A 24,486-nucleotide genomic window follows, 5' to 3' on the forward strand; every position below is an offset into this window, starting at 1 on the left:
TTTACACACTGCACCAGGTATTCATGAGGCCGAGTCAACTTAGAGGAGGCCCAGAACCGGTTCAGATAATCGTCACCGGTGTTGGCCGTGAGCGGGAATCGAACTCAGGTCGCCGGGCTCTTAGCACACCGCCCTACCCGCTGCACTACCGCTCCCCACACACACACACACTGACATACACACACTGACAGAAACACAAACTAGACTCTGCCACTAGTTGTCAACTTATTCAAGTCTCTAATTAAAAACTCACTCACACAACGTGCGCAACCGTTACAGCTCGTGTGCGTTCTACATGAAGCTTCTGTGAGCACTTTATTTAGGCATTCGCCTGGGTGGGATATCCACTGCATTAACACGCACTACACAAGTTATAGATGCTATATGTTTGCATGCATGTCATTCACGTGTTGGCTATGTGTGCGCGTGTTTATGAGTGCGAGTGTGTTAGTGTGTGCTGTTGTACGAGGAAGTTGTGGAGAGAGTGGAGAGTTTCCGATACCTGGGCAGTGTGCTTATGACCGGCCCCAGTTTACCAGCAGAGGTCTCACTCCGAATCAGTCGAGCGGCAACATCTTTTCATCGGTTGCGTAACGCTGTGTGGAAGCTACCTGGTCTGTCGCTCCGCACGAAGCTTCAGGTCTTCTCGGCCACGGTCATTCCCTCCCTTCTCTACGCTTGCAAAACGTGGACCCCCCTAATGGAGCATCGTCGCCGGTTGGAAACATTTAGGCTGGCCTGCCTACGATCCATCCTGGGTTTAACCAGGCTGGATTGTGTGAGGAGCTCACAAATCCTTGAAAGATCTGGGCAAAGTCCCATCGGTGAGCTCCTCCGGAAGGCAAGGCTGCGTTGGCTGGGTCATGTAGCCCGCATGCCTAGCCACCGCATGCCTAAACAGCTTTTGTTCGGCCGGATCGAGGGGGCTAAACAGGCGCTGCACGGGCTAGAGAAGAGATGGAGTGATGTGGTATAGGAGGACGTGGAGCTGAGTGGACTTGCCGATGACTGGTACCAGCGGTGTCAAGATCGGCCTCAGTGGAGGAGGCTCGTGAAGGACGCTACTGGGCAGTTGGAGGCAGTCGCCCTCCAACAACAACGGAGGGCGGAGGAGCGACGCTCACAACAACGAGCGGAGCGCTGGGTGGCTAAAGCACAGCAAGTTGGTACAGTAGGGGGCACAGGTGATGCATCAGCCAGTCATTTCAGACATCTCAGTCAGTCGACCCGTGGCACCTGGGTCTGCCCCGTGACCTCCTGTCAGCGGGCGTTCGACACTTCACGTGGCCTCAAGGTGCACTTGGCCTGGTACAAGCGTCGTGGTGACGTCACCGCCACTTAGTGGTGAATGGCGGTTGTTGTTGTTGTACGGGTCCGAGTGCTGGGGTACAAAAAGAAGGGAGGACCAAACTATGGCAGTCACGGAGACGAGGATGTCACGGTGGATGTTGGGTTTAACAAGGAAGGACAGGGTGAGAAATGAAGAAGTGAGAGGAAGACTCAATGTGGTAGAAATCACGGAGAAGATGAGAGAGAGAAAAGGCTCTGGTGTGGTTCGGTCATGTGGAGAGACAACAGGAAAATTACGTGGGTCAGAAGGTGCAAGTGAAGCAAGAGGATGGAAAGAGGTCAAGGGTAGAAGAAGAGGTGGAGGGGCGATGCGGTGCGATGGGACACGGTGGCCCGAGGAGCGTAAAGAGAGATGGCGCAGGACAGGGCAGCGTGGAGAAGGTTGGCAAGGACAGCGGAGCATCCCACACAAGGGGGACAAACGCGTGGAAGTAGAAGACGAGTTTGTTCGTATACAGGGCGGTCCAGATGTATTGTGACTCCCCTCCTCCCCATTTAATTCTCTAAAACTTAATATATTGTTTTAAGTAAAGTTTCTTTAAAACAGAAATGAACATGCAAAGGGGAAACATGTTTGCGGGTCAATTAATTTGGGGGGGGGGGGTCACCATACACCTGGACCATCCTGAATATGTGTGAATGTGTTTATGCATGTGAGTTTATACGTGTACACTTGGGTAAGCATGAGCGTAGATGTGTGTGGGTGAGTGGGTGGGTGGGCGAGTTTGTCTTGGTTGTATATGTGTATGTGCATTTATGTGAATGTGTCTGTGTTCGAGGCAAAACACAGTGGCCAATGTATGTACGTTGAAGTTCTTTCACCCCGTACGTAGCCAACCGTGCTAATCAGAGGTGCCTCCAATGGGGGCTCTTGACAGGTACGAGGGGCTGGTTAACCCCTCCCTCTTCAATGAAAGAACCTACAAAAACATCAAAATATGCCTCGTGTGCCGGAGGCCCATAGGCATTCGTGACATTCTCGTGTCAAACCCCTTTCGGTGCAGTTGGGATACTGAATCCCCCCTCTTCCACCCCCTCTCACGGCTCCTCCAGAAGCAGCAGAAAACCACTGCGGCTGGCCACGTGGAATGTCCAAAATGTTAACTGTGCCGGAGAGGCTGCCATTCCTTTGTCGGAAGCTGGACGAGTACCGCCTGGAGCTCTGTGGAATAGAGGAGATCTGGTGGTCTGGTGCTGTCTCCAGTCACCGCGAGGGGTGTGGACAGTCCTCCACTCGGGGTAGGAAACTGCCAAAACAGGGAGTGGCTCTTCCCAACAAAGAAAAAAGGGGTGCATGAAGATTGCAGCGGTGACGTATGGGAAGCCATGAGTCTCAGGCTGCTGTGGGCATGCCTCCCCATCAATAGGAGGCGAGGAATGGTGGTGGTGGCTTACGTCCCTGCCAAAGATGAACACCAGTTAAGGGATGCGGGCAAAGGCTAATAAGTCAGATGCCTTCTTTGCGTGAATCACAAAACAAATACTTGGGTGGGAATGATTGGAAGGCATGGTCCAGATCAGCGCAATAACAACGGTAGGAGGCTGCTTGACTTATGTGCAGCCCATGGACTTATACATCACCGAAACGCTGTTCCATCATCGGCACAGCCACACAGCATTATGGATACATGGCGGCTCCAAGCAAAAACATCTGCTGGACTAGACAGTGACAGAACATTGAGTATAGGCCAATGTCCTTTACATCACGACCTACCGTGGAGCTGATCTGCCCATTGTCATCTGTAAGATGCGCCTACCATACTTCCCTGCGGTGGTGAGTGTCCACCCAGGACCCCATTAAAACCACAATCGCTTGATCTCGGCTAGCTGACGAAGGTTGCAAGCAAAAATGTAATCATAGCTTGCAGCTGGTGTTGGCATCTTCTCCTCCTCTTCCTGATTCTGAGGGGGAGGGGTGTGATTCAGGACGGTGGTTCATGCAGCTGCGACGGCTTCATTGGGTAGGCAGTCTAGAACTCCCCAGAAACCCTGGCTGACAAAGGAGGTTGTTCCAGCTAGCTTAGCGAAAGCAAAAAGCCAATTCCATCCATAACATCCCACATCCAAGAATGAGGATGCTTACGGTCACCTTTGCTTAGAGATTTGGAGAGATATGTGACGCTGTAATAATAAGTAGTGGTTGCTGAGGAAAGGAAAACTGCCTGAGCAGCTCAAAAACATAAAACACTCTTTAAATTTCATGAACTTTCAGCGCCGCACCTATTGCCATCGTAAAGGGAAAGAATGGTGACCCAATCTCTGACCCATAGGAAGGGGTTTGTCTGTGAGGTCTTGGGGGAGGAGAAACCCCTCAGCTCAGATAACACAATGGAGCTTGACCCCGCTGGAGAGTTGGAGCCATTTCATGTTCAAAATTGGGGTGTGACGGGGATGTCCTCTGGCCCCTACACTATTTCATGTTTTTTTGACCACGTTTAAAAATCTTTCCTTGGCCATGCCAGGGAAATTTACATCTGGTACAGATACAATGGGAGGCTAATCAACTCATGGGTATGGCAAGGGGTGGCTTCCCACTGGTCAACCATGGTATGTATGCTGATAATCCGGCAAATGACAATGCGCTCTTGAGGAGCTGGAGACTCTGCCGCTGAACCTGCGAAACTGAGACCAAATGTATGCAACTCCATCAAGGGGCATCGTGGGAGGAGTGACAATCGTTGTGGTCATCGTGGTAGTGGCAGTTGAGGTGGTGACAGTGGCAGTAGTGGTGGTAGTGGTGGTAGTGGCAGTGATGGTGACACGTCAGTGAGCTTTGGTGATGTATGTATGTTGAACTTCTTTTGCACCGTACGTAGCCAATCGTGCTAATCGGAAATGATGATGGTGGCGGTGACACGGCAGTGAGGTGGGTCGAGTGTGAGTCTCACAGGGTGGATCCGGACTGCGTGGTGTAGAAGAGGGTGTAGTTGGTGCTGGGGTCATCTCCCTTCGCTGGCTGCCACCAGCACGTCAGCGTCAGCATGTCCACCGTCCGGCACCACACGATCGGCCGGCCCGGTAACTTTCCTGCTGGTGGGCACACGAGCAGCCAGCTCAACTCACGACCCAGGCCTAGTCCAGCCTCCAGCGCAATATCGAACTAACCCAGCCTATAGCCCAATTTATAGCCTGGCCTCCTGTGTCTAGCTTGGACTCCAGCTTGTCGCCCAGCCTCAAGGCCAGCCTCTAGTCCACCCTCTAGCCCATAGGTCAGTAACCTGCGGGCTCCCAGGACCACACGTAGCGCCTTAAGGACTGCTTCGTGACATGATATAGTAAGTGCCACCGTTTCATGTTCATGTGCATTGCACCTTTTGAAAAATAGATTTTATTACTGAATTAAAAAAAAATATTACTCTTCTTATTTTGAATCTTGACTTAAAGCTTTCGTTACTGAATTCATACTCTTTGGGTCTTTCGGTAAAGTCACATAGATAGAAAAAGAATAAACAAATAATAAAAAATCACGACGTTACGATCATGATTTTTAAATATTATTTTTCTTCTATCTACGTGGCTTTACCGAAAGACCCAAAGAGTACTTCTTATTTTGGTTGCCGACACCTGCTCTAGCCCGACCTCCAGTCTCTAACCCATCCAGTAGCCTGACCTCTAGCTCATCCACTAGCCTGACCTGTAGCCCATCCACTAGCCGGACCTCTAGCCCAGCCTCCATCCTCTAGCCCATCCACTAGCCTGACCTCCAGCCCAGCCTCCATCCTCTAGCCCATCCACTAGCCTAACCTCTAGCCCAGCCTCCATCCTCTAGCCCATCCACTAGCCTAACCTCCAGCCCAGCCTCCATCCTCTAGCCCATCCACTAGCTTGACCTCTAGCCCAGCCTCCATCCTCTAGCCCATACACTAGCCCGACCTCTAGCCCAGCCTCCATCCTCTAGCCCATCCACTAGCCTGACCTCTAGCCCAGCTTCTATCCTCTAGCCCATCCACTAGCCTGACCTCTAGCCCAGCCTCCATCCTCTAGCCCATACACTAGCCGGACCTCTAGCTCAGCCTCCATCCTCTAGCCCATCCACTAGCCTGACCTGTTGCTCAGCCTCCATCCTCTAGCCCATCCATTAGCCGGACCTCTTGCCCAGCCTCCATCCTCTAGCCCATCCACTAGCCGGACCTCTAGCCCAGACTCCTTCCTCTAGCCCATCCACTAGGCCATGCTCTAGCTCAGCCTGCATCGTCTCAACCATCCTCTAGCCCAGCCTCCATCCACTAGTCCATCTACTAGCCCAACCTCTAGCCCATGCCTCTAACTTTTAGACCAACCACTAGCCTGGTCTCTAGCCCAAACTCTAGCCTCGAGCTCATCCTCTAACCGAACATCTAGGAATGTGGAATTTTCATCACTGGCTTTGGGCAGTAAATGGGATAGGAGCACTGCCTCAATGCTTATAAAAAAGCAGGAAATCACTTTGACTTGTTGATTACTCGTTAAGTATGTTGAACTTCTTTTGCACCGTACGTAGCCAACCGTGCTAATCGGAGGTGCAGGGGAAGGACAACAAACTTAACACAAAAAGACGTTTGAAAGAAATTAGTTTTAAATCCAGATTTAAAAGTGGCTTCCTAATAACGGAAGGAAGAGCGATCCAGACGGTCACAGAAGCGCATCCGAAAGCGCGCGATGCAAGTGACCCGTCTTTCTTCGATGGCGAACAGACACATCTGACTTCGACAGAGAACAGCGCAGCTTCATCAGCAAGGGCATAGGCTCTGTGTTTGAGGCTCACCAACGGGGCTTGGGGAGGCTGCCAATGTCATCAGCGCCAGCAACAGGAAGAAACACTTGCGTGCAGGCACCATGCTGCAAAGAGAGCACACCAGGTGGCGGCGGCGGCGTCACAACACTGCGTTGTCACACAAGAGAGGTGGACACGTGCACGTGTACGAGAGGATTTAATTACACCTGAGGCAGCAGTCGGGGTAACTGTTGATCCGGTACTAATTCGCTCGAGTGGCTGGCTCACGCTTCCATCGTTGCTACTATCATGGTTACGGTTTCCGTCGCCTCTTTTCACAAGTTTTGTATAAGGACTATAACGGTACTACGTTCAACACACCCACGCCCCAACCAACTCACTCATCACTGCAAGTCACAACAACACACCCACGCACCAACTCACTCATCACAGCACGTCACAACAACACACCCACGCACCAACTCACTTACTCATCACATCAAGTCATAAAAACACACCCACGCACCAACTCACTTACTCATCACTACCAGGTCACAACAACACACCCACGCACCAACTCACTCATCACAGCACGTCACAACAGTACACCCACGCACAAACTCACTCACTCATCATAGCAAGTCACAACAACACACCCACGCACCAACTCACTCACTCATCACAGCAAGTCACAACAACACACCCATGCCCCAACTCACTCACTCATCACAACACACGTCATCACAACACGCGTCATCACTGCACGCGTCATCACTGCACACGTCACGACACTTCTGTTTCTTCTTCTTCTTCCCCTGGCAGCGCTCCACTTTGGAATTCCCTCCCACCGTCATCGTCTCTGGTCCCCCAAGCTCTTAGAATCATAATAACCTTGACTACTCCATTGAAGACACGTGTTACATTCTTATCTGTTACAACTTTAACCGTGCTGTTTGTTGCTGACCGCTTGATATTTTGGGCCTTTGGAACTGTGCTCAGCAACTGCTTTTTAAGTATATACAAATACTCTGCATGAGACACAGGCCATCAACTCCATTTACATTCTACACACGCTAGGCAAAGCACTGAACAGAAACATTCCTTGTCAACGTTTTCCTTAAATCGATGTCCACTGTTTATCCTGTGAGACCGACAAACCAAACAACCCATCGTCGCCTGCGTTTCAGAGCCATACCCGGGCCGGAGAATCTAAGGTGCTTAATTCAGATTGAATCTCAACGTGGGGAAACAGCATTACTGACTCAAAGCCGAACACGTCGTGACGAGCGAACATCACAGGAGTTCTCTAGCGCCAGATGTCCCCGGCACCAGCGTGCGCATGACAACACCCACTGAACTCTTAACAGCAAGGTCATGGGAGTAATGCAATTATGATGAGTACCACAGCGAATGTGGAAAAGCCAATGTTTTACATTTCCCAAATCTGGCCCTGTGCCCTTTTTATCTTGCCCTGCCACAGGCCATGCCAGGCCACGCTATGCCCCGACCACGGCCCGCCCGTAGCTTGCCGCGCGCGGTGCACTGGAGGAACGCTTCATCATGCAACCTTGCAGGAGCAGCCGAGACAAAAAAACAAAGGTAAAGGCGCAGCTCTGCAATTGCACACTCACGCCACGGCTCGCGAAAGGGGCCTCCACTGGAGGGAGCTTTAGAGTGGTGTTTGGCCTACTCTGCCACACGGGACAGACGTCTCAGAAGAGGTGGGAGTAGACCCACACCTTACCCCACCACACTCGACCTGCCGATCGACTTAGCTGTGGCTGTACCCATTCACACTGCCGGATGGACAGAGGCCGTGGGAATTTGAGAATCTTGCCACCGTCGTGTCAACTGCCGCTCCGGGAGATGGAATCGAACCCCCAGGCCCCGGCTTGCGAGTCCAGCGCGCCGCGGTGACCATTACACCACTGTGGCAGCCGCCGCTGCGGACCGAGCTGTAACTAATCGCATCAAAGTTACAGGAAATGAATTTGATTTCGTATTAATTTATGCTCGTGCACCGTTTTCAATTTATTCTCCAACGCAATTGTTTTTTCCACAGATTTCTTATTTGTTTTTTTTCGTGTTCTCACATTTTCTATTTTCGTCACTGCTGTGACAATATACTTCGCCATTGCCTACAATACCATTTCGGTGACCCCACCACCCCCCCCCCGGGTCAAAGTCACCGTTGTGTAAAGATGAAAGTCATCCTCGTCACTTGCGCTCTAAGCTGCTTTAAACAAAATCAACCTGAAACGTGACCCGCCACACTTCATTGCACAGTCATCATCGGCCCAGGCTGCCACGACATTCAAAAGCAGCGCTTTCCATGAGCGGACAAACAGCGCCCCCCCCCCCAGCACCCCCCCCCCCCAGCACCCCCCACTTGCGACGATGAAATGGCCACCAGCTACAGCGCTCCCGAACACAATTCCCGACTGGATTCAAATATCAACAGCCAGCCACGGGCGGACCCATAGCTCCCAGGAGCCCTGCGGTCCAAACACAAACACTCCGCGTGGAGGGGAACGCAGCGCGGCTGTTGGGGGCAGGCAGCCACCATGGAGCTTGGCGGTGCGGCCCTCAGCACCACGCCCGACCGCCTTTGTCTCCCCAGCGATGACGTTCATCACTTAAGGGCCGAGTCGACCTGGGTTAGGGGAGGACCCATGCAGCACCACGAGCCGGGTTCGTATCGCGACGCGTCCACCGCTCGCCACGAATACGAAGACTCTCGCCTCGGCAGACCGCTGGTTGGCAAGCGCCGTGAGCGAGTAGCACCTGCGAGCGATACAGGAGGCCCCCGGGACTGGTTCAAATGTTCGCCACCGTTGTTGATCGCCAACGGGAATCGAACTCGGGTTCGCCGGGTTCCCTTGAGCGCCGGTGCTGCGCTAAGCGCTCCCCACACGCGCCCTGGCTCGGCGCCGCCTGCACCTGCCTCGCACCTGTGTCGGCGCACAGGTGCGAGGCAGGAGATGCAGCAGCAGCAGCGGGATCTGGGGGGAGGAGGAGGGAGACGAGGAGGGAGAGGGAGGGAGCGAGCGAGCGAATCGTCGCATTCCTGCCGGCTTGCACGCATGGCTCGCGTTAAGACGACGCCGATGCGCACTGTACCTGGCCGGGCGTTTATCGCGCCGAGGTCGAGTCACCCGCACGTCGCTCGTCCAGCGTCCACCAGCGGGCGACAAGACACACGCGGATGAGGGGCGCGAACGAAGAGAACGTGCCCCGAGCGGCAGGGCGAACAGAGGGCACACGACAAACGTCAAACGAGCGGCAACAAACGGCGCGCGCATTGAGGTTGCATTGGGTGCGAGTCGACGCGGTGCTTGCAATTGAGCAAGGTCGTTGTCATTACTGTTGTTGTTATTGTTGTTGTTGTCGTCGTCGTTGTTGTTGTAAGAGCTTCGGGAGGAGACGACGATGATGGGAGGGACTTATAAAGTGGGAGTAGTGCGGGGGAAGAAGCACAAAGAGGAGTGATCGTGACCTGCAGTGTGGCGAGTGAGCGGGGGGGTGAGTTAGTGGGTTGGTGAGTGGGCAGGGGGGTGAGTTAGTGGGTTGGTGAGTGAGCAGGGGGGGTGTGAGTTAGTGGGTTGGTGAGTGAGTGGGGGGGGTGAGTTAGTGGGTTGGTGAGTGAGCAGGAGGGGGGGGTGAGTTAGTGGGTTGGTGAGTGAGCGGAGTGTGGGGGGGGGGGGTGAGTTAGCGGGTTGGTGAGTGAGTGGGGGGGGGGGTGAGTTAGTGGGTTGGTGAGTGAGTGGGGGGATGAGTTAGTGGGTTGGTGAGTGGGCAGGGGGGTGAGTTAGTGGGTTGGTGAGTGAGCAGGGGGGGTGTGAGTTAGTGGGTTGGTGAGTGAGGGGGGGGGTGAGTTAGTGGGTTGGTGAGTGAGCGGAGTGTGGGGGGGGGTGAGTTAGTGGGTTGGTGAGTGAGTGGGGGGGGGGTGAGTTAGTGGGTTGGTGAGTGAGTGGGGGGATGAGTTAGTGGGTTGGTGAGTGAGCGGGGGGATGAGTTAGTGGGTTGGTGAGTGAGTGGGGGGGGTAAGTTAGTGGGTTGGTGAGTGAGCGGGGGGGGGGGGGGTGAGTTAGTGGGTTGGTGAGTGAGCGGGGGGGGGTGGTGAGTTAGCGGGTTGGTGAGTGAGTTGGGGGGGGGGGGTGAGTTAGTGGGTTGATGAGTGAGCAGGGGAGTGGTGAGTTAGTGGGTTGGTGAGTGAGCGGGGGGGGGGTAAGTTAGTGGGTTGGTGAGTGGGGGGGGGGTGAGTTAGTGGGTTGGTGAGTGAGCGGGGGGGGTGAGTTAGTGGGTTGGTGAGTGAGTGGGGGGGGGTGAGTTGGGGGGGTGAGTTAGTGGGTTGGTGAGTGAGTGGGGGGTGAGTTAGTGGGTTGGTAAGTGAGCGGGGGGGGGGTGAGTTAGTGGGTTGGTGAGTGAGTGGGGGGTGAGTTAGTGGGTTGGTAAGTGAGCGGGGGGTGGAGGGTGAGTTAGTGGGTTGGGGAGTGAGCGGGGGGGTGAGTTAGTGGGTTGGTGAGTGAGCGGGGGCGGGGGGTGAGTTAGCGGGTTGGTGAGTGAGCAGGGGGGGGGGGTGAGTTAGTGGGTTGGCGAGTGAGCGGGGGGGGGTGAGTTAGTGGGTTGGCGAGTGAGCGGGGGGGGGTGAGTTAGTGGGTTGGTGAGTGAGCGGGGGCGGGGGTGAGTTAGTGGGTTGGTGAGTGCGTTGTTGTGACCTGCGGTGGTCGAGGCGGGGGTTCTCTGCTCGAGCGACTCCTCGGCGTGGGTGGAGTCATGAAAGGAGTGAAGTTCGAGGATAACGAGGAGACGGAGTCGCCGGGGTGAGCGAGCGGCTGTGCTCCATCCGCTGCTTGCGTGCACGCCGGTCAGGAGTCGCAACGGAGTGGCAGCCGAGGAATGGAACGGCTGTTTCATGCCATCCACGTCGCGTTCAACTCCCAGTTTGCACCCGCAACAACAAAACCACACTCAGCCACTCAATCCGCCAATCGCTCCCTTTACCCGCTCACCAATCAACTCGCTCGACTACTCATCAACTCGCCGAGCTCACTCGTTCACCCACTCGCTCACCACACCGCGGGTGACAAACACCGCATCGTCGCTCAATTCCAGGAACGCGTCACACTCCAAGCTGTTGCAAATTCGACGCTGCCATTCGTTGCTGGGCGCTTGAGACTTTGGACCCGCGGTGCTCACAGACACCGTGCTCACCGTACGAATCCACCGTGTCACGACGACGCCGTGAACACGCCTTGCCGTGCCGCCGTGCCGATCGCAGCAGTACCCCGATGATGAGACAGCCTGATGCACAACTGCTGCACCACTGCTGCACTCTGCTGCATGCTGCTGCACCACTACTGCACCCTCTTGCACCCAACTGCACCACTGCTGCATGCTGCTGCACAAGATAGCCGCGAGCAGCAGGCCCAGCTGCATAGTCACTTGTCACCCGCATTCCGTGCAATTATCTTCGGCTGCCGATGTCCCATTTTATAAACGCACACTGTATAGGTTATACATGTCAAATCTTGATTGCGTGTTTGCTATGTGTGGGTGGGTGTGTATGTACATGCTAATGTTAGCACGGTTGGCTATGTACGGTGCGAAAGAAGTTCAATATACATACAATGTGTGTCATCTCAGTCATGTAACCCATGGCACCTGGTTCTGTTCCATGCTCTCCTGCCAGCAGGCCTTCGACACTTCGCGTGGCCTCAAAGTGCAACTTGCATGGCACAAGCGCCGTGGTGACGTCACCGCCACTTCGTGGCAAAAGGCAATCGTTGTTATGGTTATGACTCGCTCCGGTTTACCTAGCGCTGTGTGGAAGACATCACTCCATGCAAGGCTCTGGGACTTCTCGGCCACAATTATGCTCTCCCTTTTGTAGGGATGTGAAGACTGGGCCTCTCTGGGGGAACATCTGCACCGGTTTGAAACATTCAGGCTGGCCTGCCTACGATCCATCCTGGATTTAACCAGACTGGATCACAGTGTGAGGAGCTCAGAGATCCTTTAAAGATCTCGACACAGTCCCAGCAGTGAGGTCCTGCGACAGGCGAGGCTGCGTTGGCTGGGTCATGTAGCCCGCATGCCCAGGCACGGCATGTCCAAGCAGCTTCAGTTTGGCCAGATAGAGGGGTTTAAACGGGCGCGGCATGGGCTAGAAAAGAGATTAACTGCTGTGGTAGAGAAGGCTGTTGCCGATGACTGGTAACAGCGGTGTCAAGATCGGCCTCTGTGGAGGAGGCTCGTGAAGGACCCTGCTACTGGGTATTTGGAGGAAGTCGCGCTCCAGCAACAACAACGGAGGGCGCCGGATAGCTAAAACGCAGTAAGTTGGCACAGTAGGGGGCACAGGTGGTGCATCTGTCAGTCACCTCAGTAAATTAACCCATAGCACCTTGGTCTGTCCCGTGACATGCCAGCGAGCCTTCAACACTTCACGTGGCCTTAAAGTGCACATAGCCTGGCACAAGTGTCGCGGTGGCGTCATCGTCACCGTGGCAAATAGCCGTCGTTGTTGTTTGTGTGAAGTGGTAGCGTAGTGATTAGCGCGCTGCGCTACGAACCCGGTGACCCGAGTTCGATTCCTGCTCACGGCCTACAAGAGTAACGATTATGAGCCGGTCCTGCGCCTCCCCTAGGTCGACTCAGCATCAAATGATTACCTTGTGCGGCGTATAAACATCGGCATTAGGGAGACAAAAGTGGTCGGGCGTGGTACCAGCGACCCAGCCCTTTGTGTGCCACAGTGCCAGCCTTCATAGGTGCTACTCGCTAACAGCACTTGCTGCAACAGTCAATGAATGCTACACGGGGGTTCTTTGTTTTTAGTATGCGGTGTGAATGTGTAAGTTTACGCATGATGTGTGGGTATTTTTACAGTAGCTCACCACGTGTTTTCTATGCACCTGCGTCAATCGACACTCTGGTCACCCTTGAAAAACAACGACTGCTCCAAGGGTTTAGCCATGTGAAATATTTGAATGAATAAGATAAATTCAACATGCATAATCGTAGACTTGCTGTCATGCAGTCCGAGCTGCACAACACACTCCCGTCACCTTGAATGCCTGCACTGCCCACACTCGACACAAGCATCGGTATTTGGCAACAATTGGAGGCCCTGCGACTGGTGGCCACGTGTTCTCTTTGTTCCGCCGTAGACCAAATCAGGACCGCATTCCCTCAACGCTCGGTCTACTGTCCACACGGTGCCGCAGTAAACCACAAATAAAGTTGATCACGACAGTGCCGCGACCAGACCTCGGTTACAAATCAATTCCTGCCCCCTAACACACGGGTGGCCAATTCCCGGATCGTACCAGGTGAAACCCAGACGGGCGGCCAACCCTAACGCCGCTCACTGCCCGTGAACTTGCGGGACCCAACAACCTGAATGCCATCGCGCCGTGAAACACTTTAGAGAACTCTTGGGGCTTCTATCTTTCTTCATTTTCACAGACCCGAGCTGCGCGCATCACTGCGCGATTTGGGGACTGGGCCGGTGGCAGCTACGCTGCACGTGGCCTGCCGTCCGAGCACTGTGGAGGCAGCGAGGGCCTGGTGGTTCACACACAAATGTTGCTAAACTCCCCTTCCCGGCTCGCCAGGAGAAGGCAGTCCAGCAAGACGTGGGCTCCGCCTGTTCCGTCCGTGCGGGATAGCGTGTTACTCCCTCGAGCGCGCGTCGGTTTTCGCCGGGCGATTCGTTTTCCTCGCACAGGTGAGCACTCATTAATTGGCTGAAAACATCTTAACATGTAGAAGACCGTAGAGCTTTGGCAATAGTTGGCACACCAGCTCAGCGCGTGGTTCCCTCCCCACTGGTCTGCGGTTCCTCCTCATGCCCTCCACGAGCCGTTCTCCATCTACGAGGGTGATTGAATACCGTACTGCGCATCACAAATCGAAATAATGTGATTTATTAATTTAGAATGTGCCTGTGTTGTCATCCCACTTACAAGTGAATATCTTAATGAATTGCCAGGAATTGTCATGGCTTGGGACCACAACCGCCAGTCTCAAATTATTCAAAACACTCTCGGCACAATGTTTGCAATTGTTACAGCCCAAGTACAAAACAGAAAATGAATACGATAACTCGAGAAAGGCAGAGTTATAGATTTCTTGGACGTGTCATGTAAAAACTAGACGGAATATAAATGTGTTTTGACTGGGAAAAGTATAGGCGCAACAATATGCTGGGGGAAGACAGCGAATCACGTTCCGTAAGCAATTTGAACAATTGAATGCAACGAACTGGGAGTATCCGATGCTAATTTCTCAAGTAGGATAACAGACGGAGATAAATGGAAGACGGCCACGATCGCCGACGTCATTTGAGAAAGGATGCGGCACACGGAGAGAGAGAAGCAACGAGTGTGGATTCTACATGGAACGCGGTGTGCACCATCTCACCGTTGGCTGTATGCATCGGTGTGTGTGGTGACTGCGTGTCATATTCGCCGTATCAATGCACATTGTATAAGTTGTAGATTTAAAATGTGTGTACACGTGTCATTGCATGTTTGCTACGCGTGTGTGTGTATGTGTACGTGCGTGGGGAGCGGTAGTGTCGCGGTTAGTGGGCTGCACTACGAACTCAGCTACCCGAGTTCGATTCCCGCTCACGGCCAACACCAGTGACGATTATCTGAATCGGTCCTGGGCCTCCCTTAGGTCGATTCAGCCTCAAATGAGTACCTGGTCTGGTGTGTAAAACATCACCACTGGGGAGACAAAAGCGCCCTGACACTCGAGCACGTGGTGTTAAGCCACCCACCCCCTCATGTGCCGTTCCGGCCTTCATAGGTGCCCGCTAACAGCACTTTGTCCCAACAGTCTGCTAAGGTTATACGAGGATCTTTATTTTTTATATGTGTGGGTGAATTAGTGTATATGTATGTATGCGTGCATGTGTGGGTGAGTGAGTGCAATTGCGTGCGAGGGGCTGGTAACCTCTCTGCGAAAATTACTACACCAATAACCATAGTGAAATCCCCAAACCAAGCTTATGCCCAAGACCCCGGAGGGACAGGCAGACAATGACATTTTCTAGCCAAACCCCGTTTGACGGAGCCAGAAGACGGTACCCGCCCCCTCCCCAATCTACCCCCTCGGGGTTTCTCTAGAAGCAGGGGGAAACCACTGTGGTTGGTAATGCGCAATTTCTGAATGGACAGGCTGCCATTCATCTGTCGGGAGCTGCTCCGGTACAGCCTGGAGCTCTGTGGAATACAGGAGGTCTGGTGGACTGGCTTAGGCTCCGGTCATCAAGTGGGGTGGACAGTCCTCCACTCGGGGCAGGAAACTGGTAAACAACAGGGAGCGGCTCTTCTTATGAATAATAGAATAAAGGTGGCAGTGGAGCGTGGAGACGAGGTTTGGGAAGCTCCAAGTCTCAGGCTGTTGTGAACTCGTCTAGCTATCCACAGGAGGTGAGGAATGGTGGTGGTGGCTTACTCCCCCACCGAAAGTGAATATCAGTGGAAAGATTCCGGCAAGGCTGAGTCAGCTGTCTTCTATGACCTCCTGTTACAGGTTCTGGCTAAAGTGGCCCCTCGCAATAGTCATCTTGTTTAGTGACTTGAGTGAGTCATGATACAGGTGAAGTACCGGTGAAGACACTTGACGCCGAGGTGGAGGCACACGGATATTTATTCAACACAGCTCGTATGTGACATACAGCACTGGAGGGGGTATCGGCCCCCTCACCCGACTAGCTAAGGATACACTTCCTAGCTAAGTCCTAGCCTGCCTCACAGTCCTCCACTACTGGGCTAGGGGAGGCTACTTGGCCCGACACTGGTAAGTCGGGCCGGTACCCGGAGTCCCAGACCAGCTCTTAGAAGAGCACCGGCTCTGGCTTTCGGGACCACGCCGCTGGCTCAGTCCTGTTCGGCCCTGATAAGGACATCGAACGAGGGGAGTCCAGGGCTCTATCTAAGGCGTCTTCAGTCTTCTTAGTTAACTATAACATAACTCCCCCCGAGCCCCTATAACGTCCCCTTTTATACCCGACCCTCCTTGAGGGGTGGGGCCCCGGGGGATCATAACGCCAAACCAGCCCCCCCCAGGGTGTCTGGCTCGGACGTCGCAGAGGGCATCTCCCTGTGCACACACGTAGCCCCGCCCACTGTGTTTGTTTCCCATAGACTGCCATACATAACGGCCCTCTCTCTAACATCCCTACACAGGCAACAGGGCTGGAGTGATTGGAAGACATGGGTCAGATTAGCTCAATGACAATGGTAAGAGGCTGCTAAACTTCTGAGAATCCCATGGGATAGTAAGCACCAACACGCTGTTCCTGCATCGGTGCATCCACACATCATAAATGCACACTGGGTCCAAGAAAGAACATCCGCTTGCTACATAGTGGCGGCACAGAGAGTGTGGGTAGGCACATGTCCGAAATGGGTGAGGTTCAGGACTGTGGCTCATAGTTGCAATGGCTGCATCTGGTACCTGGTCCAGACCTCAGAGACCCTGGCTGATGGAGGAGGTGTTCTGGCTACCTGAGAGAGAGCGGCTGGCACACTCCCACCATCTACAATATCCCACTCTGAGAATGAGGAGGCTTACCACAGCCTTCTCTCAGAGGTTTGGGGAGCCATATGGTGCTGCAAGGATGATTGGTGGTTGCGGGTTGCTGAGATGGAAACTGCCTCAGCATCTTGGCATCACAAATCACTCGTTAATTCCATCAATAACGTAACTTGCAGAGCCACACCGATTACCATCCTTTAGGGAACAAATGGGGATCCAATCTGACCCCCAGAAAGAGGTTTGCAGATTTTCTGAGCATTCCTGCGAGGTCTTTGGGGAAGAGAAACCCTCTCAGTTCAGATTACACCATAGGGCAAGGTAGGCTTGATCCTGCAGGGGGCTGCAGTGCCTCAATTTTTGGAGGAAGAAGTCACCCTCTGTGATTGACTGGCTGATGTGTCATCTAATGAGGAAGGGTGAAGGGCGATCTAGAGTCTGAGACCAGCTAAAGCACGAGGCAGAGATGACCTTTGAAGTGAATTTTCTGAGGGTGGGGTTTGTGTACAGGCTGCCCTATATGACATCATTACCACCGTCTGGTCCACAGGACAGGTTGTGCAGGATTGAAAAGATGCCCTAATGGTCCCTATTTTTAAGAAGGGGGACCGCACTAATTGCAATAACTACAGAGACATATCCCTCCTCTGTGTGAAGCCGGGAAAGCTCCGGGCAAGGATTATGCAACGGCGCCTTGCCAGGCACGTTGGAGAGAGAATTGCAGATCCCCAATGTGGTTTAAGACCGGGGCAGTCCTGCACTGACGCCATATTCTCTGTCTCTCGACTACACTGAGATGCATGGGATTTCAGCAGGATCATGCATCTCTGCATTATTGATCTGGACAAGGCATATGATACATTCAAGGGGCCAGGACTCTGGGTTATTCTTCATGTTTTCCGAGTATGACCTTCTGCTCACAATCATTCATGATGGTGGGCAGGTCTGGGTAAAGCTGCGTGGCTGGAAGTCGGAACCATTTCTGCTCACCTTGAAGTGAGACAGGGATGTTATCTGGTCCCTACATTGTTTAACGGCCGCCCTCCAACAACCGCGGAGGGCATAGGAGTAACGCTCAGAACATAAGGAGTGCCGGGCGGCTAAACACAGCAAATTGGCACAGTGGGAAGCACAGGTGGTGCATCTACTAGGCATCTCAGTCAACTCACTGCACCTGCACATGGGTCAGTCCCGTGACCTCCTGCCAGCGAACCTTCCGACACTTCATGTGACCACAAAGGTGCACCTAGCCTGTCACCGCTACTTAGTGGTGAACGGTGGTTAATATATGTGTGCGTGAGTGTACATGTGTGTATCTGTGAGTGTATGCATGGGTATACGTGCCGTCCCGTGTTTGCTGTACGTGTGTCAATTGACATCCTGGACACCATTGCAAAATGAGATTCTCCGCCTCAGAGGACTCTCCACGTGCAATATTTTAATTAACAACCGATATTCAGCAATGCTTGTGTTTAGCCGCAGAAGGTGGGTGCATGCGATGAGAGACAGCCACTTAAATTGGCAGGGTTACCCAGGGGGCATAAATGAGCACGTGGTGACTGCGCTGCCTGAGACGCCATAGGCGAGCAGAACCACTCACAACCCAACCCTCGCTCCCTCCACCACACACAGAGAGCAGATCCACTCACAACCCAACCCTCGCTCCCTCCACCACACACAGAGAGCAGAGCCACTTTCAATCCAACCCTAGCTCCCTCCACCACACACAGAGAGCAGATCCACTCTCAACCCAACCCTAGCTCCCTCCACCACGCACAGAGAGCAGAGACACTCTCAACCCAACCCTCGCTCCCTCCACCACACACAGAGAGCAGAGCCACTCTCAACCCAACCCTCGCTCCCTCCACCACGCACAGAGAGCAGAGACACTCTCAACCCAACCCTAGCTCCCTCCACCACGCACAGAGAGCAGAGACACTCTCAACCCAACCCTAGCTCCCTCCACCACGCACAGAGAGCAGAGACACTCTCAACCCAACCCTCGCTCCCTCCACCACGCACAGAGAGCAGAGCCACTCTCAACCCAACCCTCGCTCCCTGCCTCAACCAAGCGCTGCATGCGATTGGCCCGCCTGGTGCCATCCTCCTCCATTCCCCCAACACATCATCCACGCGTCTCCCCTCGCCAGGCCTGGCTGCCAAGCCTGCTTTGCAATCTCGCAGAAGCCAGTGATAAAATAATCACGAGTCAGACATGACGCCTCCCCTACCCATATCTGTCTCTTTACAAACGTAACGAATATTTGGCTTTTGTGCATAAAGCAAGCTCATGTCAAAACTATGGCAGGATTGTTCAGAAGCAGCTAATTTACAGTTTAATCCGTTTAGTTGATTTTGTTTAAGCAGGTGAGAACTCAAGGGGCGAGGATCAGACTCATTTGCTAACGTGGCCTGGGTCACCAATATGATACAAAAAAATCATTACAATAAAGTACAGCAATGAGGCAAACAGAAATCGGAAGAAAAACCAATCGAACAAAAATGAGAGAATAAAAAAAACAACTACATTTATCTTTAGGTTTTATTTTTTCGGGCAGTTAAAACCCCGTTGGGCAATACATTTTCATTTTAAATGGGGACATGGGGCCCGATTAAAAAAAGCTGCGTAGGCCACGATCCTTCGCATTCCCTAGTTCCCCACGGCGTTTACAACGGGGACCGCGGACATTTCCGCGAGAACGGACGTACGATAAGCGAGCGGCCGCACGTCTATCACGTCTACCCGGTGCAAGGAGAGATCTCCGCTATTGTCGTTCGTTATTCTGCGGTTGTGTTGTTTGCGTGTGTAGTTGTGATGGTGTTGTACTTCTTGTGATGTATGATTGTGGTTTGAATGGTGTAATGGTTGTGGTTGAAACTGGTTGTTGTGGGCTATCGTGTGGTTCTTTGTGGTTGTGTTGGCGCGATTTTTGTGTTGTATGATTGGCGTTTAAATGGTGTAATGGTTGTGGTTGCTTGAGTGCTTCTTATGGTGGAGGGTTGTGGTTGAGTGGTTGTCGTCAACATTATTTCTAACGATGCAATAAATGTATAACATTAACAACATCGCACTCTACAATAACTTAGATAACCTTTATAATATAGTTAACGTTATTTATAACGATACAATGAAATATTAAATCGTTAACATTACATTCTACTGTCAACTTTGATCACCTTTCTAACGCGGCCAACGTTATTCATAGGCATATAATAAACTCGCAACATTCACATGGTTGCCACGGGCTCATCTCGGCCACGCGCGCTCCTTTCCCACGTCACAGCCACTGCTGCCGCGTCCGCCGCTGCTACACTCCGGCTTCCTTTCACAGAGGTGAACAACCGCCCTCGCGTCGTAAACGAGGGCGGCGTCCACCTCATCAGACGCGACGTTCGCTCCCTCCCCCACCGAGGAAGAGGAGGAAACGTGGAGTAGCGTCCGTTAAAAATTTGCGCCAAAATCCCCGTTGCAGCCTATTGGCTGGTGGCGGCGGTGTGAGGGGGGGGGGTCGTGACGTCAACTCATCACGACCACTGACGCGACCGTCCATGTCTGAAACACGGCTGTGAACGTCGTTTCTCTCGCTACGAATCTTTGTAGCGCAAGGCGATCGCTTCCTGTTATATATGTGGGACGCCATGGTGGCGAGGTGTTGACGAGCTCGCCTAGAATGTAGGAGGGTCGTGGGTTCGATCACGACTGACGCCTCCTGTATATCTGGAGTTTGCACTTTCTCCCCGTGGTCACGTGGATTTTTATCTCGTTTTTCCCCCTCCATAGAAAGGAACATGCGTTTAGAGTATTTGGCTGCTATGTTTCCACTTGATAAACCACTTCGTTGAGCTATCATTTGTGGCCAGGTCACTTCTGAAAAAGAGCTATTTAGCTGAGTGGGCCATACCTGGTAAAATAAAAAGTTTAGTTTAAAAATAGTTCTTAGTTTATATACGCAATTTCTTCTGTATTCAGGCCCCTGGTTACATCAAAGAAACCTGGTTACTGCAACAACAACAAAACATGAATAAAAAAACTATTATCCAAAAATAACTCTACATGGTCAAGTTTCAAATTAGAAAATAGATTTCAAATAGAATTCAGAGCAAACTCAACTGTGTTACAGAATAAATCGAACACAGTGTACAAACATAAATAATATATATTTTTAAATGCCCTGTAATTAAAGTTGGGTTGGACAAATAACTTTGAAAAATCTGTTCGTACGTGAGTAAAACTTAAACTACATAAACAACATGAATTTATTCAGGGGGTGATTATTGCACTGGTATGGAAGCAGACACGGAAAAATGAATCAAACGCAACTGCAAATGAAGTTATCACAGAAAGTCCGACAGCTGCATGGCAGTCGAACTGAGATCCTGCGGGCAACACGGTGGACATTGTGAAGTTTTGGCAAGTGGGCCCTCTTTCTTGGCCTTCACATCACAATGCGGAATGACCGCAGACTGCCAAGGCGGTGTGATGCTGGCCACAAGTAGCCTCTCCATGTTTACCTGAATGACCCTGCGTGATCCAAATGTTAAATTTCAGGTCAAGCGAGTATGTGAATTGATGCTCTTTGCAGTCAGGGAGCTCCAAGGCCCCATGAGATGCACCTTCTTTGCAGTCTCTATGATTCTGAAGGTCCATGATGACCTCATGTAATGTCTAAAATTAGCAGACAATACGCCTCCTCCTTCACGTAGCTCACACCTCCGATTAGCACGGTTGGCTATGTACGGTGCTATAGAAGTTCAACACACACACTCGAAATACTTTATCGAACAGAGAGTGATAGCAATATAATCATCCGGCAGTTCACCAGCATTGGTTCACACAAGCCTGACTCTGCTGACGAGACTCGAGATGTCAAAAGCGATCCAGAGTTTCTCTTGTGTTGAACCGATGATGCTGAAATTGTATGCTCCCAGGTCGTGTGACCAATGGGATGTGTAGAGACATACTCGTGTTGTTATTTGGAGGCAAGATGCGGAAGAAGGCGTCCTGTCTGCTTAGTTATTTTGTTACTTACATTCTCCACCATGACGCCAATGATGATTTTGTGTTATGATGCGTGGTTAAATAGTCTCTGCAATCATTCTGCAAAGAGTAACCACAAAAGCGTCGTAAATAAATATATGGCTGATCTAAAGCAGCGTCTGGCCCAAGTATAATGACAAGCTCCAACAAATGTCTGGCTTTCACTTCCTCTAATTTCTATTTGCTCTGATTTATTTTTGTGTTGCTCTTATTTCTATCAGGATGTCTTTGCTATAATTTCTATTCCGGTTGTTTTGCTCTAAATTTCTATGTTATTCCTTTTGTCATTTTGGTGACCCAGGTCACCCTTGCGAATTAGACTTCCATCCTGGCCTCTCGCGTTCTCACCTGGTTAAACAAAACACACTTCCTAGAGCTCAACTATTTCAAGCGCTGCCGGTAATAAACATCTGGCTATTTTCTTTCATAACATGAAAGTTGCTTGTGTTCAACCGCTGCGACAGAGAGGGAGGGAGTGGGGAAGTCGCTGACTTCACTGTAATTGCTGCCACGTGCCCGACGCAAGAGTGGCCTCATAAACACCAGACGTGCCGCTGCCTTAGCCATGTTACCGCTTCCGGCTCCACCACACAACAACGTCGCGAGCAACCGTAACGCATCCTTCCCAAAGCGGCAATGACAACGCTGCAAACTACGTGCGTGTCTGCCTCGTGAATGCTTGATTACGTGCCACTCGAGTGCCTCCATAAAGTCATCAACAAGTCGAGTGACTTCCTGCTCACGGTGGCGAGATGTTAACGACCTCTCCTGGTATACAGGACGTCGTGGGTTTCATCCCGACGCTGATGCTGTATATTTGGAGTTTGTGTGGCTCTCTTCCCGTGGATTTTTCTCCGGGTCCCCCGGGTTTTTCCACCACATTTGCAAACATGCGTTTAGAGTCTTTGGCTGCTATAAATTTCCACGTGATAAGCCACTGCATTGAGCTACCATTTGTGGCCAGGTCGCTTCTGAAAAAGAGCCGTATAGCTCAGTAGGCCTTACGTGGTAAAATACAAAATAGTTCATAATAGTTTTAAGTGAGCGTTGAGGCATTGCCGCCCGTCTCCTGTCTCAAAGCCCTGCAGAGCCAGTGGTGGAAATGTTGCATTACTATGGCGGGGCGGGGGGGGGGCGAGTATATCCAAAGGACAACCACCGTTGACTCCCCCACAGAAGTGGGCACTCATTCTATCGACCCAGATTGGATAACGGGTTGAGTTAACCTCCGGTCAGGATGTGAAATCGCAAACCTTTCAATTACGAGCCGCGCTCGCTCTGCCATGGAGGGCCTCCTCCTGCAAACAAAATGTTCCATCTCGTGAGATTTTCCAGGTAAAATATTTCAATTAAAAAAACTAACCATCGCAAGAGAGGGGGTCCTGTGAGGCAGCTCAACAACAGTTTCCCCAGCGATCCTGGTGCCGCCAGCAGGGTGATTGATGATTCAGCACTCACGGATTAACTCCAGTCACCCCGCTCGCTCACGAACTGGTGGTCAGTCACATCCCTGTCACTCTGCTATCGCTACGATTGATTTGCTCTTCCCGTGAAGTTCACTCTTCGAATCCTCCACCATGTTGAGGATTCGGTCTAACAGACACTTGCCTCGTCTCACTCACCACACAGCAGATCACAACAACGCACTCATCCACTCAATCACCCTCTCACCTACTCACCCACTCACTCACCACACAGAAGATCACAACAACGCACTCACTCTCTCACCTACTCACCCACTCACTCACCACACAGCAGATCACAACGCACTCATCCACTCACTCACTCTCTCACCTACTCACCCACTCACTCACCACACAGAAGATCACAACAACGCACTCACCCACTCACTCACTCTCTCACCTACTCACCCACTCACTCACCACACAGAAGATCACAACAACGCACTCACCCACTCTCTCACCTACTCACCCACTCACTCACCACACAGAAAATCACAACAACGCACTCACTCTCTCACCTACTCACCCACTCACTCACCACACAGAAGATCACAACAACGCACTCACCCACTCACTCACTCTCTCACCTACTCACCCACTCACTCACCACACTGCAGATCACAACAACGCACTCATCCACTCACTCACTCAATCACCCCCTCACCTACTCACCCACTCACTCACCACACAGCAGATCACAACAACGCACTCACTCTCTCACCTACTCACCCACTCACTCACCACACAGAAGATCACAACAACGCACTCACCCACTCACTCACTCTCTCACCTACTCACCCACTCACTCACCACACAGCAGATCACAACAACGCACTCATCCACTCACTCACTCAATCACCCTCTCACCTACTCACCCACTCACTTACCACACAGCAGATCACAACAACGCACTCACTCTCTCACCTACTCACCCACTCACTCACCACACTGCAGGTCACAACAACGCACTCATCCACTCCCTCACTCAATCACCCCCTCACCCACTCACTCACCACACAGCAGATCACAACGCACTCATCCACTCACTCACTCACCCTCTCACCTACTCACCCACTCACTCACCACAGAGCAGATCACAACAACGCACACATCCACTCTCTCACCTACTCACCCACTCATTCACCACACTGCAGGTCACAAAAACGCACTCATCCACTCACTCACCCTCTCACCTACTTACTCACCACACAGCAGATCACAACAACGCACTCATCTACTCACTCACTCAATCACCCTCTCACCTACTCACCCACTCACTCACCACACTGCAGGTCACAACGCACTCATCCACTCCCTCACTCAATCACCCTCTCACCCATTCACTCACCACACTGCAGGTTACAACGCATTCAACCACTCCTTCGCTC

At 52.2% G+C, this 24,486-nt stretch overlaps 1 protein-coding gene across 6 annotated transcripts in view; it reads right to left on the minus strand.

The window, feature by feature from the left end:
- Positions 1-24,486, minus strand: part of LOC133351958 (prolactin receptor-like) — a 62,479-nt gene that overhangs the window by 33,428 nt on the left and 4,565 nt on the right. For 2 of the 6 annotated variants that reach the window (XM_061567595.1, XM_061567597.1), the window contains exons 2-3: positions 6,095-6,168; positions 4,239-4,380 (exon numbers count right to left, since the gene is read on the minus strand). The exons of 1 other annotated variant lie outside the window; for it this stretch is intronic. In XM_061567595.1, coding sequence (XP_061423579.1) covers positions 4,239-4,380; positions 6,095-6,168 — 216 coding nt within the window. Of the gene's footprint in view, positions 1-4,238; positions 4,381-6,094; positions 6,212-24,486 lie in introns of all 6 variants that reach the window. 3 more of the 6 variants (XM_061567596.1, XM_061567598.1, XM_061567599.1) reach the window with 2 other exon arrangements.

The sequence above is a fragment of the Lethenteron reissneri genome, chromosome 39 (genome assembly GCF_015708825.2).
Source record: "Lethenteron reissneri isolate LAM-NWPU_2019-01 chromosome 39, ASM1570882v1, whole genome shotgun sequence".
NCBI lineage: Eukaryota > Metazoa > Chordata > Hyperoartia > Petromyzontiformes > Petromyzontidae > Lethenteron > Lethenteron reissneri.